Source organism: Podarcis cretensis (assembly GCF_951804945.1).
Source record: "Podarcis cretensis genome assembly, chromosome: 13".
NCBI classification, from domain to species: domain Eukaryota; kingdom Metazoa; phylum Chordata; class Lepidosauria; order Squamata; family Lacertidae; genus Podarcis; species Podarcis cretensis.
The window spans coordinates 34,206,876-34,225,878 of record NC_137182.1 but is presented as its reverse complement, the minus strand read 5'-3'; the positions used below and the strand labels follow the sequence as shown (position 1 = coordinate 34,225,878).

General features: G+C 41.0%; 1 protein-coding gene across 1 annotated transcript in view; it reads left to right on the top strand.

Annotated features, from left to right (window-relative positions):
- Positions 1-591: 591 nt before the first annotated feature.
- LOC307201601 (vomeronasal type-2 receptor 26-like) overlaps positions 592-19,003 on the top strand; it is a gene marked incomplete at its 3' end in the record, with an annotated part of 31,279 nt that continues 12,867 nt past the window's right edge. The window contains exons 1-2 of the mRNA XM_079950881.1: positions 592-893; positions 15,764-15,938. Coding sequence (XP_079807007.1) covers positions 859-893; positions 15,764-15,938 — 210 coding nt within the window. The 5' untranslated portion in view covers positions 592-858. The remainder of the gene's footprint in view (positions 894-15,763; positions 15,939-19,003) is intronic.

Sequence of the window (19,003 nt, the reverse complement as noted above, 5' to 3'; positions counted from 1 at the left end):
AACCTATTGTTGTCCAGTTTTGTGTGATGCATCCTAAGAGGGATAAACAGGTTTTTGACCCTTTTCCTGAATCAGGTGGAGGATGAGCCACCTCCAAGTATGCAGAAGTGATGACTCCTAATGAGTTAGCTGCCAGAGACTAGGCTGCCTACCTGAAAAATAACTATTACTCAGGTGTGACAGGCTGTTCCTCAAAGACCAAATTTCTTATGCTATGCTGATGACCTGCAGTTATGCTCTGGGTGTGGCTCTGAAGACCCATAGTTTTAATCTGGCAGTTTCTAGTAGAGAGTGGTGGCACAACTTCCTTACATGAGTTCACTGGCAAGGAGAGTTAGCAAACGTTGCATGATAATTCCTAAGATTGAGAACCTAGTTTTTGTCTATGTTTGGTTACAATTGGATGCAATTTTAAATCAAGATGATGAACTGAACCTTTCAAAACTTCACTGTTTTTATACAAAACTACCAATATTCTGTAGTATTTTACAAATTAACTTTAGAATGATTTTTTTTAGGGGGAAACTAAATTAAGGGTTTTTTATTTCATAAAATGTCTGGACTGGATACACACACACTTGTGCACACCTCTCTGAAAATTATGGTTGTATTCACCACTCTGAGGATTCAAACATTTTACCCCTTTCTATATTTTTTGAATGTAGCTCCATCCCTTTCTAAGAAATATCACATTCAACAACAGTGCTGGAGAGACAATACAGCTTAACGAACATGGAGAGTTAAAGGCAGGATTTGATGTGACCAACTGGGTAATGTTTCCAAATCAATCTTTTGGTAGAGTCAAAATTGGAAGGCTGGATCTTCAAGCTCCTCCAGGCAAGGAATTAACCATTCAGGATGAACGCATTGTGTGGCATAGAACATTTAACCAGGTGAGCTAGGAAGACTTGTAAATCTTTTTCTATCAAATAACTGGAAATGGATTGTTCAAATGTGCCTGATGACTTTTTTTTCCATATTGTTACGTACACTCTAATTAGTGCACCCCATTCTGCAATCAGCAAAAGGTTTCAAGACTTCCAACTTCCAACATGTACCCTGGGTTGGTTTCATTTAAAGAGGGTCACTGGAGACTCGGGAAATGCATGTAATGTAAGGCTAATCTGTACATATATTCACAGTAAGCATAAGAAGTTGATTCATAGCATTTTCATTGATTTCCCATCTTTCCTCCCATGATCCCAGGGATGGTTACAGATAAAACATCAGCAAATCAATCAAATGCAACATTCATAATACAGAAATAAAACAAGAACTAATAATTTAATTGTGCACAGAAAATAAAAATGCAAAAAATAAATCCATAGCAGCTGGCCTTCTGAAAGAAGAGTGTTTTCAACTGCCAGCAAAAGAGTAAATGGTGGGCAGCAGAACTACCTAGGAAGGGGGGGGGGGGGTTCAAAAAATGGAATATTAAAACTAAGATGGCCCTGGTGTATGTGGCTTACTCACAGTCTTCAGCTAGTAATTTCCTAAAATACGAGCAGGAAAATATATGGGGATATCAGTCCCGATCAAATATCCCCAAGCCCCAATGGGATTAGAACCACCAATATCACAGCATTGTATTTTCCTACTAGGGAATTCAAGTCTATGTCTCTTTCAGAATCAGTTTCAGGAGTGCTAATCATTTGATCACTTTCACAAACACTTTGACGTCATCTCTAGGCATCAGAGAGCATGTGAGAAAGAAATACCCCTCTTTCCAACCAAAAAATCACATGTCCTTGGCTGTCCCTTTAGTACACAAAGTTTTATCATGCCAAGCAAAGGAAAAATTGAATAAAAGGGGAATTAGAATATTCAGTCTTAATTGATAAATAAATGGAACCATGAAAGGCCGGTAAGATAAGTCCATTATTCAATGTGTCTTGATATTCAATGAAATGAAAATTGTAATGAAAATGATAAAATTGGATGTCTATTTGTAGATTCTCCCCACTTCTCTATGTAATGACAAATGCCTCCCTGGTTACAGCAGGAAAAAGAAGGAAGGGAAGCCTTTTTGCTGTTATGAATGTGTTCCTTGTCCAGAAGGGAAGATTTCTAACCAGACAGGTAGGAGATATGGTTGTCACAGAGGTCAACGTGCCTTTGACACTTAAGATATGTATTTTCAGGATCCACTACATTCTTGCACCACTAATTATTTTAACTGTTTTTAATATTCCATTTTAAAATGTTTCATTCTGTCACGGGATCTGTTGGTAAAGGGTGAGTAATAAATTGAATATTAATAAATTGCAGAATGATTTCCACAATTATCCAGCAAGCCTGATGTGACTATATTTGGTATTCAGCTAAGTTGTTGTGCATGCAGAACAAGGTCTGTGCATGCAATAGAACCTCCCTGCTGTTTTCCCCCTGCAGCACCTAAACCCATTCTGGGTTTCCCACAAGGCTCCAGGGAATAATTATGGAGTTCATGGAGAGTAGGGTGAGGACAAGGGGGGAAGTGCCATTGCATGCGTGAACTTCATTCACCATGTGCATAGTCCACAGAGTGCTACATTGAAACCCACCATATGGCTTTAAAGGAGGGAAATAATCATGCTTAAAATGTGCATTATCTTGTTTGAATGCTGAAAATATTCCATATGCAGTACACCTTCCACCAACACTGAAAACAATGCCTTTTCTGAAGTAGCCCAGGCCAAACTTAAGACATGTAGTAAATCAAGCTACTATTTAGACATCCATGTTCTGATATCAGCAGTTCTGGCCAGGGCCTTAGAAGGACACCAAATGGGTTTTATTATATATCTTTTGCTAACTATTGGTATTATACACTGTCCATCTGACTGGTTTGCCCCAGCCACTCTAGGTGGCTTCCAGCATGATAAAAAACACAGCAAAATGTCAAACATTAAAAACTTCCCAATGCAAGGCGCTGTTCAGATGTCTTTGATAAGTTGCGTAGTTGTTTATCTGTTTGACATCTGATGGAATGACATTCCACAGGGCAGGTGCCACCACCAAAAAAGCCCTCTGCCTGTTTCCTATAACTTCATTTCTAGCAGTGAGGGAACCACCAGAAGACCCTCAAAGCTGGACTTTGTTGTCTGGGATGAACAATAGGGTGGAGATGCTCCTTCATATATACAGGGCCTGAATTGTGCTCAGAAATGTACTGGGAGCCAATGTAGATCTTTAAGACCAGTGTTATAACATCATGCTCATCAGGGTGGAAGGTGGATGTGACTTTTTAAATTCGTTTTATGCTTTCTGTTAGTTCATCCAGAGCTGGGATAGCTTCCCCACAGTTCTGGACTAGGATCTGTGGAATAATGTGCCTTCTTTGCTGATATCTCACATCTGATGGAGCTGTTCTTTGCTTAAAAGCAAAGATGGATAGCTTTCGCATGTGAGGAGGTTGCAAATGAATGAGAACCCTTGGCTACTGAACTTGGAAATGAGGAGAGATTTAATGCAGCTACAACAAGGACTATAAAAGTATCCAATTTTAAAACTGTTTATTTTAGATATGGATGTCTGCATGGAATGCCCAGAAGATCAATACGCAAACTTCCACCAGAACCAATGCATTCCCAAAGTCATAACCTACCTTTCATACGAGGAACCTTTAGGAATGACTTTAGCTTTGTCTGCTTTTGCTCTTGCTCTGATCACAGCCTTGGTGATAATAATATTTGTGAAGCACCAGAACACACCCATCATCAAAGCCAACAACCAAAGTGTCACCTACATTCTTCTCGTATCCCTCCTACTGTGTTTCCTCTGCTGCTTGCTTTTTATTGGAAAACCTGGACAGCTAATTTGCTTACTCCGACAGACAACTTTTGGCATCATATTTTCTCTTGCTCTTTCCAGTTTGTTAGCTAAAACCATCACTGTGGTCCTGGCATTTATGGCTACTAGACCAGGATCTAGAATGAGAAAATGGATGGGGAAAAAGCTGACAAACTCTATCATGTTTTCAGGCTCCTTTATTCAAGCAGGAATTTGTACCCTTTGGTTGAGTATTTCTCCCCCATACGCAGATACAGACATGTACTCCGTCAATGGGGAAATCATAGCAGAGTGTAATGAAGGCTCAACTGTCATGTTTTATATTGTCCTGGGCTATATGTGCTTCCTGGCCATTGTCAGCTTCACGGTGGCATACCTTGCTAGGCGGTTGCCAGACACTTTCAATGAAGCCAAATTCATCACTTTCAGCATGATAGTGTTCTGCAGTGTTTGGTTGTCCTTTGTTCCTGCCTACCTGAGCACCAAAGGAAAATACACGGTGGCTGTGGAGATCTTCTCTATCTTATCCTCCAGTGCTGGGTTACTCCTTTGCATCTTTTCCCCTAAATGCTATATTCTTTTGTTCAAGGCTGACTTGAATAACAGGCAGCAACTAAAGTCAGGAATATGAGAATTAAAAACAGATGGAACTCCCCCCCCCCTTTCAAGCATGCAATCTGAATGGTAGAATGAATAGTATAATCACCAACGCATACTTCACAGAGGTTAAATATACTGAGAAACATACTTTCTAAAGCTTTCTAAAGCTTTATTGACCTGAAAATAAATCTTTTTTTAAAAAAACTATTTTTTATTACATTTTCCATTTTAACAATCCAATCAAATCACATAAAATATTCCAAATTATACAAATACATCATATAGTCCAAATATTCCGCCAAACTAAATTTTTATTGGGACTTCCCATGCTTCTAGTGGGGCTCTGATCATCTTATATCTCTACTACCTTCAGTTTCAATAGTTTCTTTAAATCTTCCTGTTGTTACCCTTCCTTCTTTCATGGTCTCTGAGTTGTTTCCACAGGCGAGTTGAAGTAAGCAATGATGTGCTTCTGTGTGAAATTTGAATGCTTGACTCTCCTATTATTGCAGCTGGTAAGCCTATTGTTTGCAGTATATCCTCACATGCTGGTGTTTATGCCGAATCATTCCAAAAGTCATTTCGCTGCTGGCAGACACCATCTTCTCTCAATTTCGATGAAATAAAATCTAGGCATTTGCTCATTAATTTTCCCAGACCGGTTGCATCAAACATTAGCCTTTCCAGAGGAGATTTGCCAAATTGGACGTGAAGTGCAGAGATATTAACAAATTAAGAGCTCACCTCCCCCTATGACTATTTATCTCTGCAGCTCAGTCTTTCCAAACTATATCATTTAGTCCTGGTTTAAATCGGGCGGGCCACACCCCCAGAGCCAGCCGATTGGCTGGCCACGAAGTGACACGGCTGGGAATCCCCCCAATTGTGAGCAGGCTGGGTTCCAGCTGCCGCGCGCATAGTGGGGCCGTGAAACCTGCTAGTCCACGTCCTCTGAAGGTCAGAAGTGGCTTTTCTCTCCTTCCAAGAGAATAGAAACCGAAAGGGCAGGAAGAGAAGAGGAAGAGGAAGAAAACTACCTGCCTATCTTCAGGGCTGTAGCTAGGGGGTGGCAAGGTGGCCCCCCACCATGGGGCACAGGCAATGGGGGGCACATAATTGGCTTAAAAATATGTCCTTACATATAAATATTGATTATTGCCTCATAAGAAATGGTTTTAAATAGAGGGTGAATTGAATAGGTGGAGGGGTTGGGGTTGGAGGAGAGGCAGCAAAGAGGGAGATCCCTGGCTGCGTCCTGGTTCAAATCGGGCAGGCCATGGCCGGGAATCCCCTCAATCGTGAGGTGGCTGGGTTCCAGCTGCCGTGTGCATAGTGGGGCCGTGAAACCCGCTACTCCACCTCCTCTGAAGGTCAGAAGTGGCTTTTCTCTCTTTCCAAGAGAATAGAAACCACATTGAACTAAGTACAAGTGAATGATTCTACTTTGATTTGGGGAAAATATAATACCATACCCTCCAACACAGTGATAGCAAAATCCAGTAAAAATCTTACTGAACAACATATTCCCATTTTTTTCTCATGAATGAATGGGGGTGGTTTTGGTTGTCATGATCTCACATGATTTTGCAAGAAAATTTCCCCAAGGAACGGTGCCCAAAAATGTGTGTTTGCGGGCACTGTGCAAGATTGCACGACCCCAACACTTTAGAAAGGGGGGGGGCTGAGAGTGAAAATTGTGGTGCAAAATCATGCAAGACCTTGGTGACCAAAAATGCCACTGGTCTCTCATGATAAAAATTGGGATGCCCCAATTTTTCTGAGACACTTGCTGGGTATGCCATACAAGTTTACCAGACTGTTCAACCTCCACTGTTTTTCCAGTTGTTTTTCTGTATGTAGCAGAGACAGCAATGTCTGCAGATGGGGAGATGATTATCACCCCTATAATTATGGACACATCATTGCCCTGCTAAACAAACTCCAGGAAATGTATGTTCAAGGCCTTGAGAAAATAAACCACAACAATAGAAGTACTTATAAGAGTCTTCTCTAATGCTCAGATCTGGCAAATAGCATAAAGGGCAGGAAAGGCCCTGTCATTCTGACCTCTAACAGTTTTAGGATAAGTTTGCAGTCTTTGGGTGTGCTGTGGTTTCTTCCAGACTAAACATATTTTGAGTAGCTTGAACAATCTGCACCTCACTGTATCTATTTTTCCCAGCAGTGCCTCACTTATAGATCCTCCTATTAAAGAAAATACAACTTCTGTGTGCAGGCAGAAAAAAAAAGTACAATCTTGCAGTTAAGAACTGAGGTGCATTAAATAGGGGAGAAATCAATTAAAATCAATTAAAAAACATGAAATAGGAGCGGAGGAGATGGATGCAGTCACCTTCTTACACCAACTGATCAATGTAGGAATGGGTTCACATCTTGTCAAATTAAGTTGAAACAAACTCATCTGAATAAAAGTGACATTGAAGAAAACAGTGACGTGTGTCTGGAAGTAATTTCTTGTCCCCAAAATGCTGATGTTATTGATACTGCTGCTTGTTTTTCTCCCTCATATTGTGAGCAAGAGCCATTCAGTTCTTTCCAGCCTGAAGATGCGTTTTGACCAATGCAAAGTAAGTAACACCTACTTCACTTCACAGGAGTTTTCTCAGCCAGGAAATCTTGTCATTGGGTTTATTGCTTCTCGGTTTTACATGATGCACTTCCCTACAATTTCATCTGAACCATCCTCTTCAGCACCCCAGAAGGAACTCATGTAAGTCACCCTCTTTTTCCTCTCTGTAGAATTAATATTTTTTATCTCACATAAATTAGGAACAGATAATGAAGCAACAAGAGAGCTTTTCCTCTCTTATAGTCTGAAATGTGAGATGCAAATCATATGTTGGTACTTCTGAACTTTTATTAGCTGCACCTTCAGCATAGGTGGGTTTGGGTTTATTTTAGTAGATGCAAACTTGGTGCATATTGTATCACTTAATTCTACTGTTACTTTTTTGCAGCCTACTAATTTGATAAATCTAGTGTTCCATATGATAAGCTTATGCAATTTCTTTCTTGACACCTGATTTTAGAGAGCAGAAGGGCTGCCTTAGTGCAGTGCTTCTTTAAATCTGTTTTTGCTCCAGATTCATTTGTTTAAATAGAGCAAATAAAGGAATATAACACAAGTTTACAGTGTTGTTAATTGAGGCCCCGTCCCCCCCTTTATGATGAAATAAGACACATGGACACAAGTATTTTAGGTAAATTGGCTAAAGAAGCCACAACTTTATTGGTTGCAGAATGTGATTGGTATTGGCTTAGGCATTGAATCTGAACAGACTAAAACTGATTCCTGCCTGCCATGCAGGAAGTCACAGAAGGGTTAACAACCTGCAGGGGCAGCTTGTTGATACAAATCAACTGGAAGCTTTCCCCTAGAGTCACCGGAGAGTCGTGTCATGGCCCTGGTCACCACCTGGGCTTCAGACAGGAACCACGACTACTGGATTCCTTTAATGGAATACCCTTCAAAGGGAGTGGTAGGTGATGGCCCCAACCTTCCCTCCAACACACAACACTTTTCCAATGCCTAACTGCCAAACCTTACAAAGTTGTGATGATTTGCTATGAGGTAGGTGAAAAATCAAGTGGCTGGTGCCAGTCTGCCAAGAGGAAAAAATACCTACCAGGCCCCTTCAATAGGCAACCAACCGAGGTCCATAGAAAGGTCAGATATTGAATGCACGAGAATAGAGGGAAGGAGGGAGGGAGGGAGGGAGGGAGGGAGGGAGGGAGGGAGGCGGGGGATCCATGCATGCAGGAAAGAAACAGGCTGAGCCACAGTCCCACGCTCATTTAAGAGTAGCAAACCACGAACCCCCCGTCAGCCATATTGGCTGGATGTGGGCATGACACAGGCCAGGGACTCTCTGACACAGTGGGCCATCCATGCCCCCTGCAAACTGTGGGAAGTGAGACCCACTCACAACTCCTCACTTTGGGGAAGAGGAGAGGCTTTTTCTAATTCATTTGTAAATAATGCACATGGTAGCCCTACCCTAGAAACATTCCATTGGATGTCCATGAGTTTTAGACTAGAAATATTTCACAGCTCTAGAAGGTGTAGAGAATATGAAAATACCGTACTTTTTTCTGAATTGTTCAAAAGACTATAAATCTATGCAAAAAACCGTACAAAGGCCATGTAGCAATGGATTTGCAGTAAAGGACACCTTACACTGCAATTTGTATTGCAGGAAATACTTTGTGCACAGCAGATTTTTCCTAACGGATGTAGAAGATTGTTGCTACTAAATAAGTAGGTCAACCTGCTTTATTTCATGGAGGTGATAAAAAATATGAGAAATAGTATACTGTGTGTCCCCCCCCCCAATTTGTATTGCAGTGTGGTACCAAAAAACTACCAGGAGGTTCTTGCCATGGTATTTGCTGTAGAGGAGATAAACAAAAATCACCATATTTTGCCTAACATCACGTTGGGCTTCCGAATCTATGATAGCATGCACAGGGTTCTAGTTACTTATAAGCTCTCACTGGACCTACGTTCTCCACGGCATATTTCAGCTCCAAATTATAAATGTGATCGCCAGAACAATTTGATGGCCATTCTTGGAACAAAGTTCACTGAGCTCTCCTTCAATATGGCCACTATTATAAACATGTACAAGATTCCTCAGGTGGGTGTTGTTTTAGGATAGTACTGAAATTGTGTGAGATATGAGCATCCAAAATGCTAAGTAAAGGGTTAATACTCACAAGGACTGCAACATTCTAAGAAAGAATCTTGTGAGGTCATATAACTTGTGCATGAGGCAGTTGTGTAAGTTGGTACAGTTATGTCAATTAATAACAGTCTTTTTGAGTTAGAGACACTGAGCAGTAGGCCTGTTCAGTTCTGCTGCAGTCTGCCTCAAAGTTTGTTGGTCTGTATGAGTTTTAGTCTTAGTGATAAGCAGAGAGGGGGCTTGGAGGGGCATTTCTCCCTCTCTGCAGGTTGAGCTCCTGCACTTCTTTGGAGAAGAATATTAGACAAACCCTATGACTACTCAGACACCTTTCCAGGAACCAGTGGGTTACACCCTAAATTATGTTTGTTTAGATTATTTCAAATTAAATGCATCAAGATTTCCTTGGCTTTACATATCCAGTGATCATAACTTTTCCCTGGTAAATGAAACATTCATTTAACCCAAAGTAGTTGCTGTGGACAAAAGTAATCCATATTAACAATGCATACCCTTAATCCACACATTTTCTGTGCTATTCATATCATATATGTGTTTGCTTTCAGTTCACCTATGATTGTCTTGACTCAAGGGTGACTGAAAGAAGACAGTACCATTCCCTCTACCAGATGGTCCCTAATGAAGTCCATGAGTACAATGGGTTGCTCAAGTTACTTTTGCATTTCAAATGGACATGGATTGGTCTCTTTACTATGGAATACATTACTGGAGAATTTTTTTTGGAAGCATTAGTTCCACAGCTTACCCTGAATTACATCTGTGTTGATTTTATACATAGGATATGGCCATTGGCTTATGCTGAAGGAATGACGGATTTGCTCCTTAGTGAATTTAATAAAATTTCAATTGTCATGACAAGCGAAGCCAATCTTTTTGTGGTCTATGGTAGTTCCATTTTGATGGACATTTTGATCGGGTATCTTCATATGGCACAACTTCCTATAGGTAAAGTATGGCTTGTGACAAGTCATTGGGATTTCAAAACCACCAATGAAAAGAGGTGGAATATGCACCATTTACAGGGTGCCTTATCTGTATCTATACACTCAAATGAACCCCTGGGATTCAGGACATTTCTTCAGAGTCTAAATCCTTTTGAGGAAAAGCAAAATGATTTGATCAAGGATTTCTGGGAAAAGACCTTCAAGTGCTCATTGAAAAATAATAATGTGGGTGAAGAGCCTAAGAAACGTTGCACTGAGGAGGAGAAATTGGAGAGTCTTCCATTACAAATCTTTGAAATGAGCATGACTGGCAGCAGCTATGCTGTGTACAATGTTCCTCACGCAGTGGCACATGCTCTACATGCTATGTATCAATCTAGATTCAAACAAAAATCGCAGGTGGCTAGAGTGGATTTGCAGAATCTGCAGCCATGGGAGGTAATTTTACCCACAGCACAGTATTGACTCCTCTTGGATCGCCTAGAATACCATATTATTCCACAGCTGTGTAAAAAAAATATATCTCCTGTACATAAACATAACTTACATTCAAGGCTTTTTCTTTCCTATCAAATAGCTTGGTGAGAATGGCTGGCTTCCCTGTTTGCTGTGTTATACATAGCACTTTCTCTAATAAATCATCCACTTTTATGTCATACCTCCTAAATGAGAAAATTTTGGTCTGGTTGTATTCCCCTACTGACCTCCCTGATAGACGTTATGTATAGGTGGAGTATACAATTCTGCATTCTCCAGGGCTGCTGATAACATTCTCACTGCTGGCTAATATACCTGGAACCCGTTTTTAAAGAAAGAAATAGGAGGATTTTTTTTACTTTTTCATCTTTTATTAGAAAGCATCCTCATCATGTTGAGTTTTTGCCTGCACTTTATTATTCATTTGTCTCTTCCCAAGCTCCTTTTACTTCGTCTAAATGTGTCTTGCTGTCACACCATACATTTGGATACTTCTGAACCTATTGTTGTCCAGTTTTGTGTGATGCATCCTAAGAGGGATAAACAGGTTTTTGACCCTTTTCCTGAATCAGGTGGAGGATGAGCCACCTCCAAGTATGCAGAAGTGATGACTCCTAATGAGTTAGCTGCCAGAGACCAGGCTGCCTACCTGAAAAATAACTATTACTCAGGTGTGACAGGCTGTTCCTCAAAGACCAAATTTCTTATGCTATGCTGATGACCTGCAGGTATGCTCTGGGTGTGGCTCTGAAGACCCATAGTTTTAATCTGGCAGTTTCTAGTAGAGAGTGGTGGCACAACTTCCTTACATGAGTTCATTGGCTAGGATAGTAAGCAAACTTTGCATGATAATTCCTAAGACTGAGAACCTAGTTTTTGTCTATGTTTGGTTACAATTGGATGCAATTTTAAATCAAGATGATGAACTGAACCTTTCAAAACTTCACTGTTTTTAAACAAAACTACCAATATTCTGTAGTATTTTACAAATTAACTTTAGAATGATTTTTTTTAGGGTGAAACTAAATTAAGGGTTTTTTATTTCATAAAATGTCTGGACTGGCTACACACACACAACTAGTGCACACCTCTCTGAAAATTATTGTTGTATTCACCACTCTGAGGATTCAAACATTTTACCCCTTTCTATATTTTTGAATGTAGCTCCATCCCTTTCTAAGAAATCTCACATTCAACAACAGTGCTGGAGAGACAATACGGTTTAATGAACATGGAGAGTTAAAGGCAGGATTTGATGTGACCAACTGGGTAATGTTTCCAAATCAATCTTTTGGTAGAGTCAAAATTGGAAGGCTGGATCTTCAAGCTCCTCCAGGCAAGGAATTAACTATTCAGGATGAACGCATTGTGTGGCATAGAACATTTAACCAGGTGAGCTAGGAAGACTTGTAAATCTTTTTGTTCCAAAAAAGGGGAAATGGATTGTTCAAATGTGCCTGATGACTTTTTTCAATATTGTTACATACACTCCAATTAGTGCACCCCGTTTTGCATTCAGAAACGTTTTCAAAACTTCCAACTTCCAACATGTACCCTGAATTGGTTTCATTTAAAGAGGGTCACTGTAGACTCAGGAAATGCTTGCAATGTAAGGCTAATCTGTACATTTATTCACAGTAAGCATAAGAAATTGGTTCATAGCCCTAATTTCAGGTGTATAGTATTTCCATTGATTTCCCATCCTTTCTCCCATGATCCCAGGGATGGTTACAGATAAAACATCAGCAAATCAATCAAATGCAACATTCATAGTACAGAAATAAAACAATAACTAATAATTTAATTGTACACGGAAAATAAAAAGGCAAAGAATAAATGAATAGCAGCTGGCCTTCTGAAAGATTAGTGCTTTCAACTGCCAGCAACAGAGTAAATGGTTGGCAGCAGAACTACTTGGGAAGGGGGATTCAAAAAATGGAACATTAAAACTAAGATGGTCCTGGAGTATGCTGCTTACTCTCAGTCTTCAGCTAGTAATCTTATAAAATACGAGCAGGAAAATATATGGGGATATCATTCCCCAACAAATCTCCCAAGGCCCCAATGGGATTAGAACCACCAATATCACAGCATTGTATTTTCCTACTAGGGAATTCAAGTCTATGTCTCTTTCAGAATCAGTTTCAGGAGTGCTAATCATAGAATCATAGAATCATAGAGTTGGAAGTGACCACAAGGGCCATCGAGTCCAACCCCCTGCCAAGCAGGAAACACCATCAGAGCACTCCTGACATATGGTTGTCAAGCCTCTGCTTAAAGACCTCCAAAGAAGGAGACTCCACCACACTCCTTGGCAGCAAATTCCACTGTCGAACATCTCTTACTGTCAGGAAGTTCTTCCTAATGTTTAGGTGGAATCTTCTTTCTTGTAGTTTGGAGCCATTGCTCTGTGGTGCCCAGAACTGGACACAGTACTTCAGGTGAGGTCTGACCAGAGCAGAATACAGTGGCACTATTACTTCCCTTGATCTAGATGCTATACTCTTATTGATGCAGCCCAGAATTGCATTGGCTTTTTTAGCTGCCGCATCACACTGTTGGCTCATGTCAAGTTTGTGGTCAACCAAGACTCCTAGATCCTTTTCACATGCACTGCTCTCAAGCCAGGTGTCACCCATCTTGTATTTCTGCATCTCATTTTTTTTTGCCCAAGTGCAATACTTTACATTTTTCCCTGTTAAAATTCATCTTGTTTGTTTTGGCCCAGTTCTCTAATCTGTCAAGGTCGTTTTGAAGTGTGATCCTGTCCTCTGGGGTGTTAGCCACCCCTCCCAGTTTGGTGTCATCTGCAAATTTCATCAGGATGCCCTTGAGTCCATCATCCAAGTCGTTGATAAAGATGTTGAATAAGACCGGGCCCAAGACAGAACCCTGTGGCACCCCACTAGTCACTCTTCTCCAGGATGAAGAGGAACCATTGATGAGCACCCTTTGGGTTCGGTCAGTCAGCCAGTTACAAATCCACTGAGTGGTAGCATTTGATCACTTTCACAAACCCTTCAATGTCATCTCTGGGCATCAGAAGTAGACCAGCACCTTAATCATGGGCCAGCAGCAAATTGGTAGCCAGTGCCATTCTCTTAGCAGTGGTGTGACTGGTTGCCAATACTGTGTCCCAGGAAGCAGTCAAGCAAATTGCATCAGCTTCAGCATCTTGACCAGCCTCAAGGGATTCCACACATAGACACCAGATCTACAGCCCTCCACTTGTTTCAGATGTTACAGAGGAGTCCATTACGTCAACTCAGAAGGATACCATGGTCAATGGCATCATAAGCTATTGACAAGTCCTCTGTCCCCCTCATAACCAAGCATGAAACCAGACTGACATGGGTCAGCCATGATACACTGGAAAAGAGATATTATTGTTGTTGTTGTTGCTGCTGCTGCTGTTGTTTAGTCATGTCCGACTCTTTGTGACCCCATGGACCAGAGCACGCCAGGCACTTCTGTCTTCCACTGCCTCCCGCAGTTTGGTCAGACTCATGTTTGTAGCTTCGAAGACACTATCCAACCATCTCGCCCTCTGTCTTCCCCTTCTCCTTTCCCAGTATCAGGGTCCTTTCCAGGGAGTCTTCTCTTCTCATGAGGTGGCCAAAGTATTGGAGCCTCAGCTTCACAATCTGTCCTTCCAGTGAGCACTCAGGGCTGATTTCCTTAAGAATGGATAGGTTTGATCTTCTTGCAGTCCATGGGACTCTCAAAAGTCTCCTCCAGCACCATAATTCAAAAGCATCAATTCTTCGGCGATCAGCCTTCTTTATGGTCCAGCTCTCACTTCCATACATCACTACTGGGAAAACCATAGCTTTTACTATACGGACCTTTGTTGGCAAGGTGATGTCTCTACTTTTTAAGATGCTGTCTAGGTTTGTCATTGCTTTCCTCCCAAGAAGCAGGTGTCTTTTAATTTCGTGGCTGCTGTCACCATCTCCAGTGATCATGGAGCCCAAGAAAGTGAAATCTCTCACTGTCTCCACTTCTTCCCCTTCTATTTGCCAGGAGGTGATAGGACCAGTGGCCATGATCTTTATTTTTTTGATGTTGAGCTTCAGACCATATTTTGCGCTCTCCTCTTTCACCCTCAATAAAAGGTTCTTTAATTCCTCCTCACTTTCTGCCATCAAGGTTGAGTCATCTGCATATCTGAGGTTGTTGATATTTCTTCCAGCAATCTTAATTCCGGCTTGGGATTCATCCAGCCCAGCCTTTCGCATGATGAATTCTGCATATAAGTTAAATAAACAGGGAGACAAAATACAGCCTTGTCGTACTCCTTTCCCAATTTTGAACCAATCAGTTGTTCCATATCCAGTTCTAACTGTAGCTTCTTGTCCCACATAGAGATTTCTCAGGAGACAGATGAGGTGATCTGGCACTCCCATTTCTTTAAGAACTTGCCATAGTTTGCTGTGGTCAACACAGTCAAAGGCTTCTGCATAGTCAATGAAGCAGAAAAGAAAAAAAAGGAAAAGAGATATAGGACATAGTATAGAATTAAGTGTGTTGGAAAAATTGTGGAGGAAGGATTTAAAATTTACAGATCGTGATACGTTGAAAGAAAACTTCATGAAGATTATATATAGGTTGTATTTTATGACGAGTAAATTAGCGAAAATGTATAAATCAGAATCAAGTACCTGTTGCAAGTGTCAAGAAAGGGAGGATACTTTTTATCATATGTGGTGAACATGTAGAATTCTGTGGGAATTCTGGGAGGTGATATATAATGAAATCAAAAAATGTTATAAAAAGACCAGTAACCTTCTTACAAGGTGTATTAGGAGCAGAAGTCCCCGCAGAACTGCAGAATTTCTTTAATCAATTACAGCAGTCTGAGGTATATGCTCAGAAATAGAAAGAGAAAATGAATCTAACAAAGGAGGAGTGGCAGATAAAATGATTGGAATATGCAGAATTGGCATATTAACCAACAGAATAAGAAATCAGCAAGTTTAAGAAACAGAGGAAAATGTTTGCAGTATACCTCAAGAATTATGCAAAGCAAGATAAAGTGTTAGCAGGATTAATCTAAATGTAGCAGTTTAAATTGAATAGTGGGGGGGGGGAATCGAATAAAAGGGGAAATAGAAGATGTAGTCTTAATTGATAAATGAATGGCACCATGGAAGGGGGAAAGATAAGTCTGTTATTCAATGTGTGGTGATATTCAATGAAATGCGAGTTGTAATGAAAATGATAAAATTGGACATTTATTTATAGATTCTTCCCACTTCTCTGTGTAATGACAAGTGCCATCCTGGTTACAGTAGGAAAAAGAAGGAAGGGGAGCCTTTTTGCTGTTATGAATGTGTTCCTTGTCCAGAAGGGAAGATTTCTAACCAGACAGGTAGGAGATATGGTTGTCACAGAGGTCAATGTGCCTTTGACACTTAAGGTAGGTGTTTTCAGGACATTCCTGTACCACTAATTATTTTAACAGTATCATAACTGTTTTTAATGTACAGTTTTAAAATGTTGCATCTTTTGGGATCTGTTGGTAAAAGGTGAGTAATATATTGAATATTAATAAGTGCAGAATGAATTCCACAATTATCCAGCAAGAGTGATGTGACTATATTTGGTATTCAGCTAAGTTGTTGTGCGTGCAGAACAAGGCCTGCGCATACAATGGAACCTCCCTGCTGTTTTCCCCCTGCAGCTCCTAAACCCATTCTGGGTTTCCCACAAGGCTCCAGGGAATAATTATGGAGTTCATGGAGAATAGGGTGAGGACAAGGGGGGAAGTGCCATTGCATGCATGAACTTCATTCACCATGTTCATAGTCCACAGAGTGCTACATTGAAACCCACCACATGGCTTTAAAGGGGGGAAATAATTCCGCTTAACATGTGCATTATCTTGTTTGAATGCTGAAAATATTCCATATGCAGTACACTTTCCACCAACACTGTAAACAATTCCTTTTCAGAAGTTGTTGTTGTTTAGTCGTTTAGTCGTGTCCGACTCTTCATGGACCCATGGACCCAGAGCACGCCAGGCACTTCTGTCTTCCACTGCCTCCTGCATTTTGGTCAAACTCATGCTGGTAACTTTGAGAACACTCTTCCAACCCTCTCGTCCTCTGTTGTCCCCTTCTCCTTGTACCCTCCATCTTTCCCAACATCAGGGTCTTTTCCAGGGAGTCTTCTCTTCTCATGAGGTGGCCAAAGTATTGGAGCCTCAGCTTCAGGATCTGTCCTTCCAGTGAGCACTCGGGGCTGATTTCCTTAAGAATGGATAGGTTTGATCTTCTTGCAGTCCATGGGACTCTCAAAAGTCTCCTCCAGCACAATAATTCAAAAGCATCAATTCTTCGGCGATCAGCCTTCTTTATGGTCCAGCTTTCACTTCTATACATCACTACGGGAAAACCATAGCTTTAACCATACGGATCTTTGTTGGCAAGGTGATGTCTCTGATTTTTAAGATGCTGTCTAGTTTTGTCATTGCTTTTCTCCCAAGAAGTAGGCATCTTTTAATTTTGTGGCTGCGTCACAATCTGCAGTGATCATGGAGCCCAAGAAAGTAAAATCTCTCACTGCCTCCATTTCTTCCTCTTCTATTTGCCAGGAGGTGATGGGACCAGTGGCCATGATCTTCGTTTTTTTGATGTTGAGTTTCAGACCATGTTTTGCCCTATCCTCTTTCACCCTCAATAAAAGGTTCTTTAATTCCTCCTCACTTTCTGCCATCAAGGTTGTGTCATCTGCATATCTGAGGTTGTTGATATTTCTTCCAGCAATCTTAATTCCGGCTGGGGATTCATCCAGACCAGCCTTTCGCATGATGAATTCTGCATATAAGTTAAATAAGCAGGGAGACAATATACAGCCTTGTCGTACTCCTTTCCCAATTTTGAACCAATCAGTTTTTTCCATATCCAGTTCTAACTGTAGCTTCTTGTCCCACATAGAGATTTCTCAGGAGACAGATGAGGTGATCAGGCACTCCCATTTCTTTAAGAACTTGCTATAGTTTGCTGTTGTCGATGCAGTCAAAGGCTTTTGCATAGTCAATGAAGCAGAAGTAGATGTCTTTCTGGAACTCTCTAGCTTTCTCCATAATCCAGCACATGTTTGCAATTCGGTCTCTGGTTCCTCTGCCTCTTCTAAATCCAGCTTGCACTTCTGGGAGTTCTCAGTCCACATACTGCTTGGGCCTTCCTTGTAGAATTTTAAGCATAACCTTGCTAATGTGTGAAATGAGTGCAAGTGTGCAGCAGTTAGAGCATTCTTTGGCACTACCCTTCTTTGGGACTGGGATGTAGACTGATGTTCTCCAATCCTCTGGCCACTGCTGAGTTTTCCAAACTTGCTGGCATATTGAGTGTAGCACCTTAACAGCATCATCTTTTAAAATTTTAAATAGTTCAGCTGGAATACCATCACTTCCACTGGCCTTGTTATTTGCAGTGCTTTCTAAGGCCCATTTGACTTCACTCTCCAGGATGTCTGGCTCAAGGTCCACATTACCTGGGGTGTACGAGCCATCCGTATCTTTCTGGTATAATTCCTCTGTGAATTCTTACCACCTCTTCTTGATGTTTTCTGCTTCTGTTAGGTCCTTGCCACTTTTGTCCTTTATTATTTTCAGAAGTAGCCCAGTCCAAATTTAAGACATGTAATAAAACAAGATACTATTTAGACTTTCATGTTCTGATAACAGCAATTCTGGCCAGGGCCTTAGAAGGACACCAAATGGGTTTTATTATATATCTTTTACTAACTATTGGTATTGGAAGTAACATCCCTGATTCTATATTTCACTGCAGAACTTTATTGTGAGACACATCACATCAAGCGGAAGCTGAATTTTCAAAAATTCATCTTCATTATTATTTTCCAAAGACATATATAACAAAAAAATTCAGTACGCATTACTTATTCCATTTTTATTAACCCCACCATAGAAAAATAGATATAAAGCAAAAACAAAAACAAAAAAGATATGTATACTGAGAAACTGAAATTACATGATCTGAGAACCTATTAATCTCAATTTATTTCTTCAAATAAGTAAAACATGTGAATCAATAGAATGATTTTTTTATTTTTTTATTTATTACTTATACCCTGTCCATCTGACTGGTTTGCCCCAACCACTCTGGGTGGCTTCCAACAGATGTCTTTGAAAATTTGCGTAGTTGTTTAACTGTTTGACAGCTGATGAGATGACATTCCACTGGGCAGGTGCCAACACCAAGAAAGCCCTCTGCCTGGTTCCCTATAACTTCATTACTAGCAGTGAGGGAACCTCCAGAAGCACTGGCAGAGGAAGAGGAGTGCGGGTGGAACGCACAGTCCCCGGCAGTGCAATCCCAGTAAGTGCCATCGCAGCTGCCCCCCACCTGCGCAGGTGCCACGCCCCTGCAGGCAGCATACCCCCCCAGGATGCGCAGCAGCCCGCCCCCACCTGCTCTCTGCTCCCTGGTGCCAGAGCATGAAGCTCCGCGACTAACC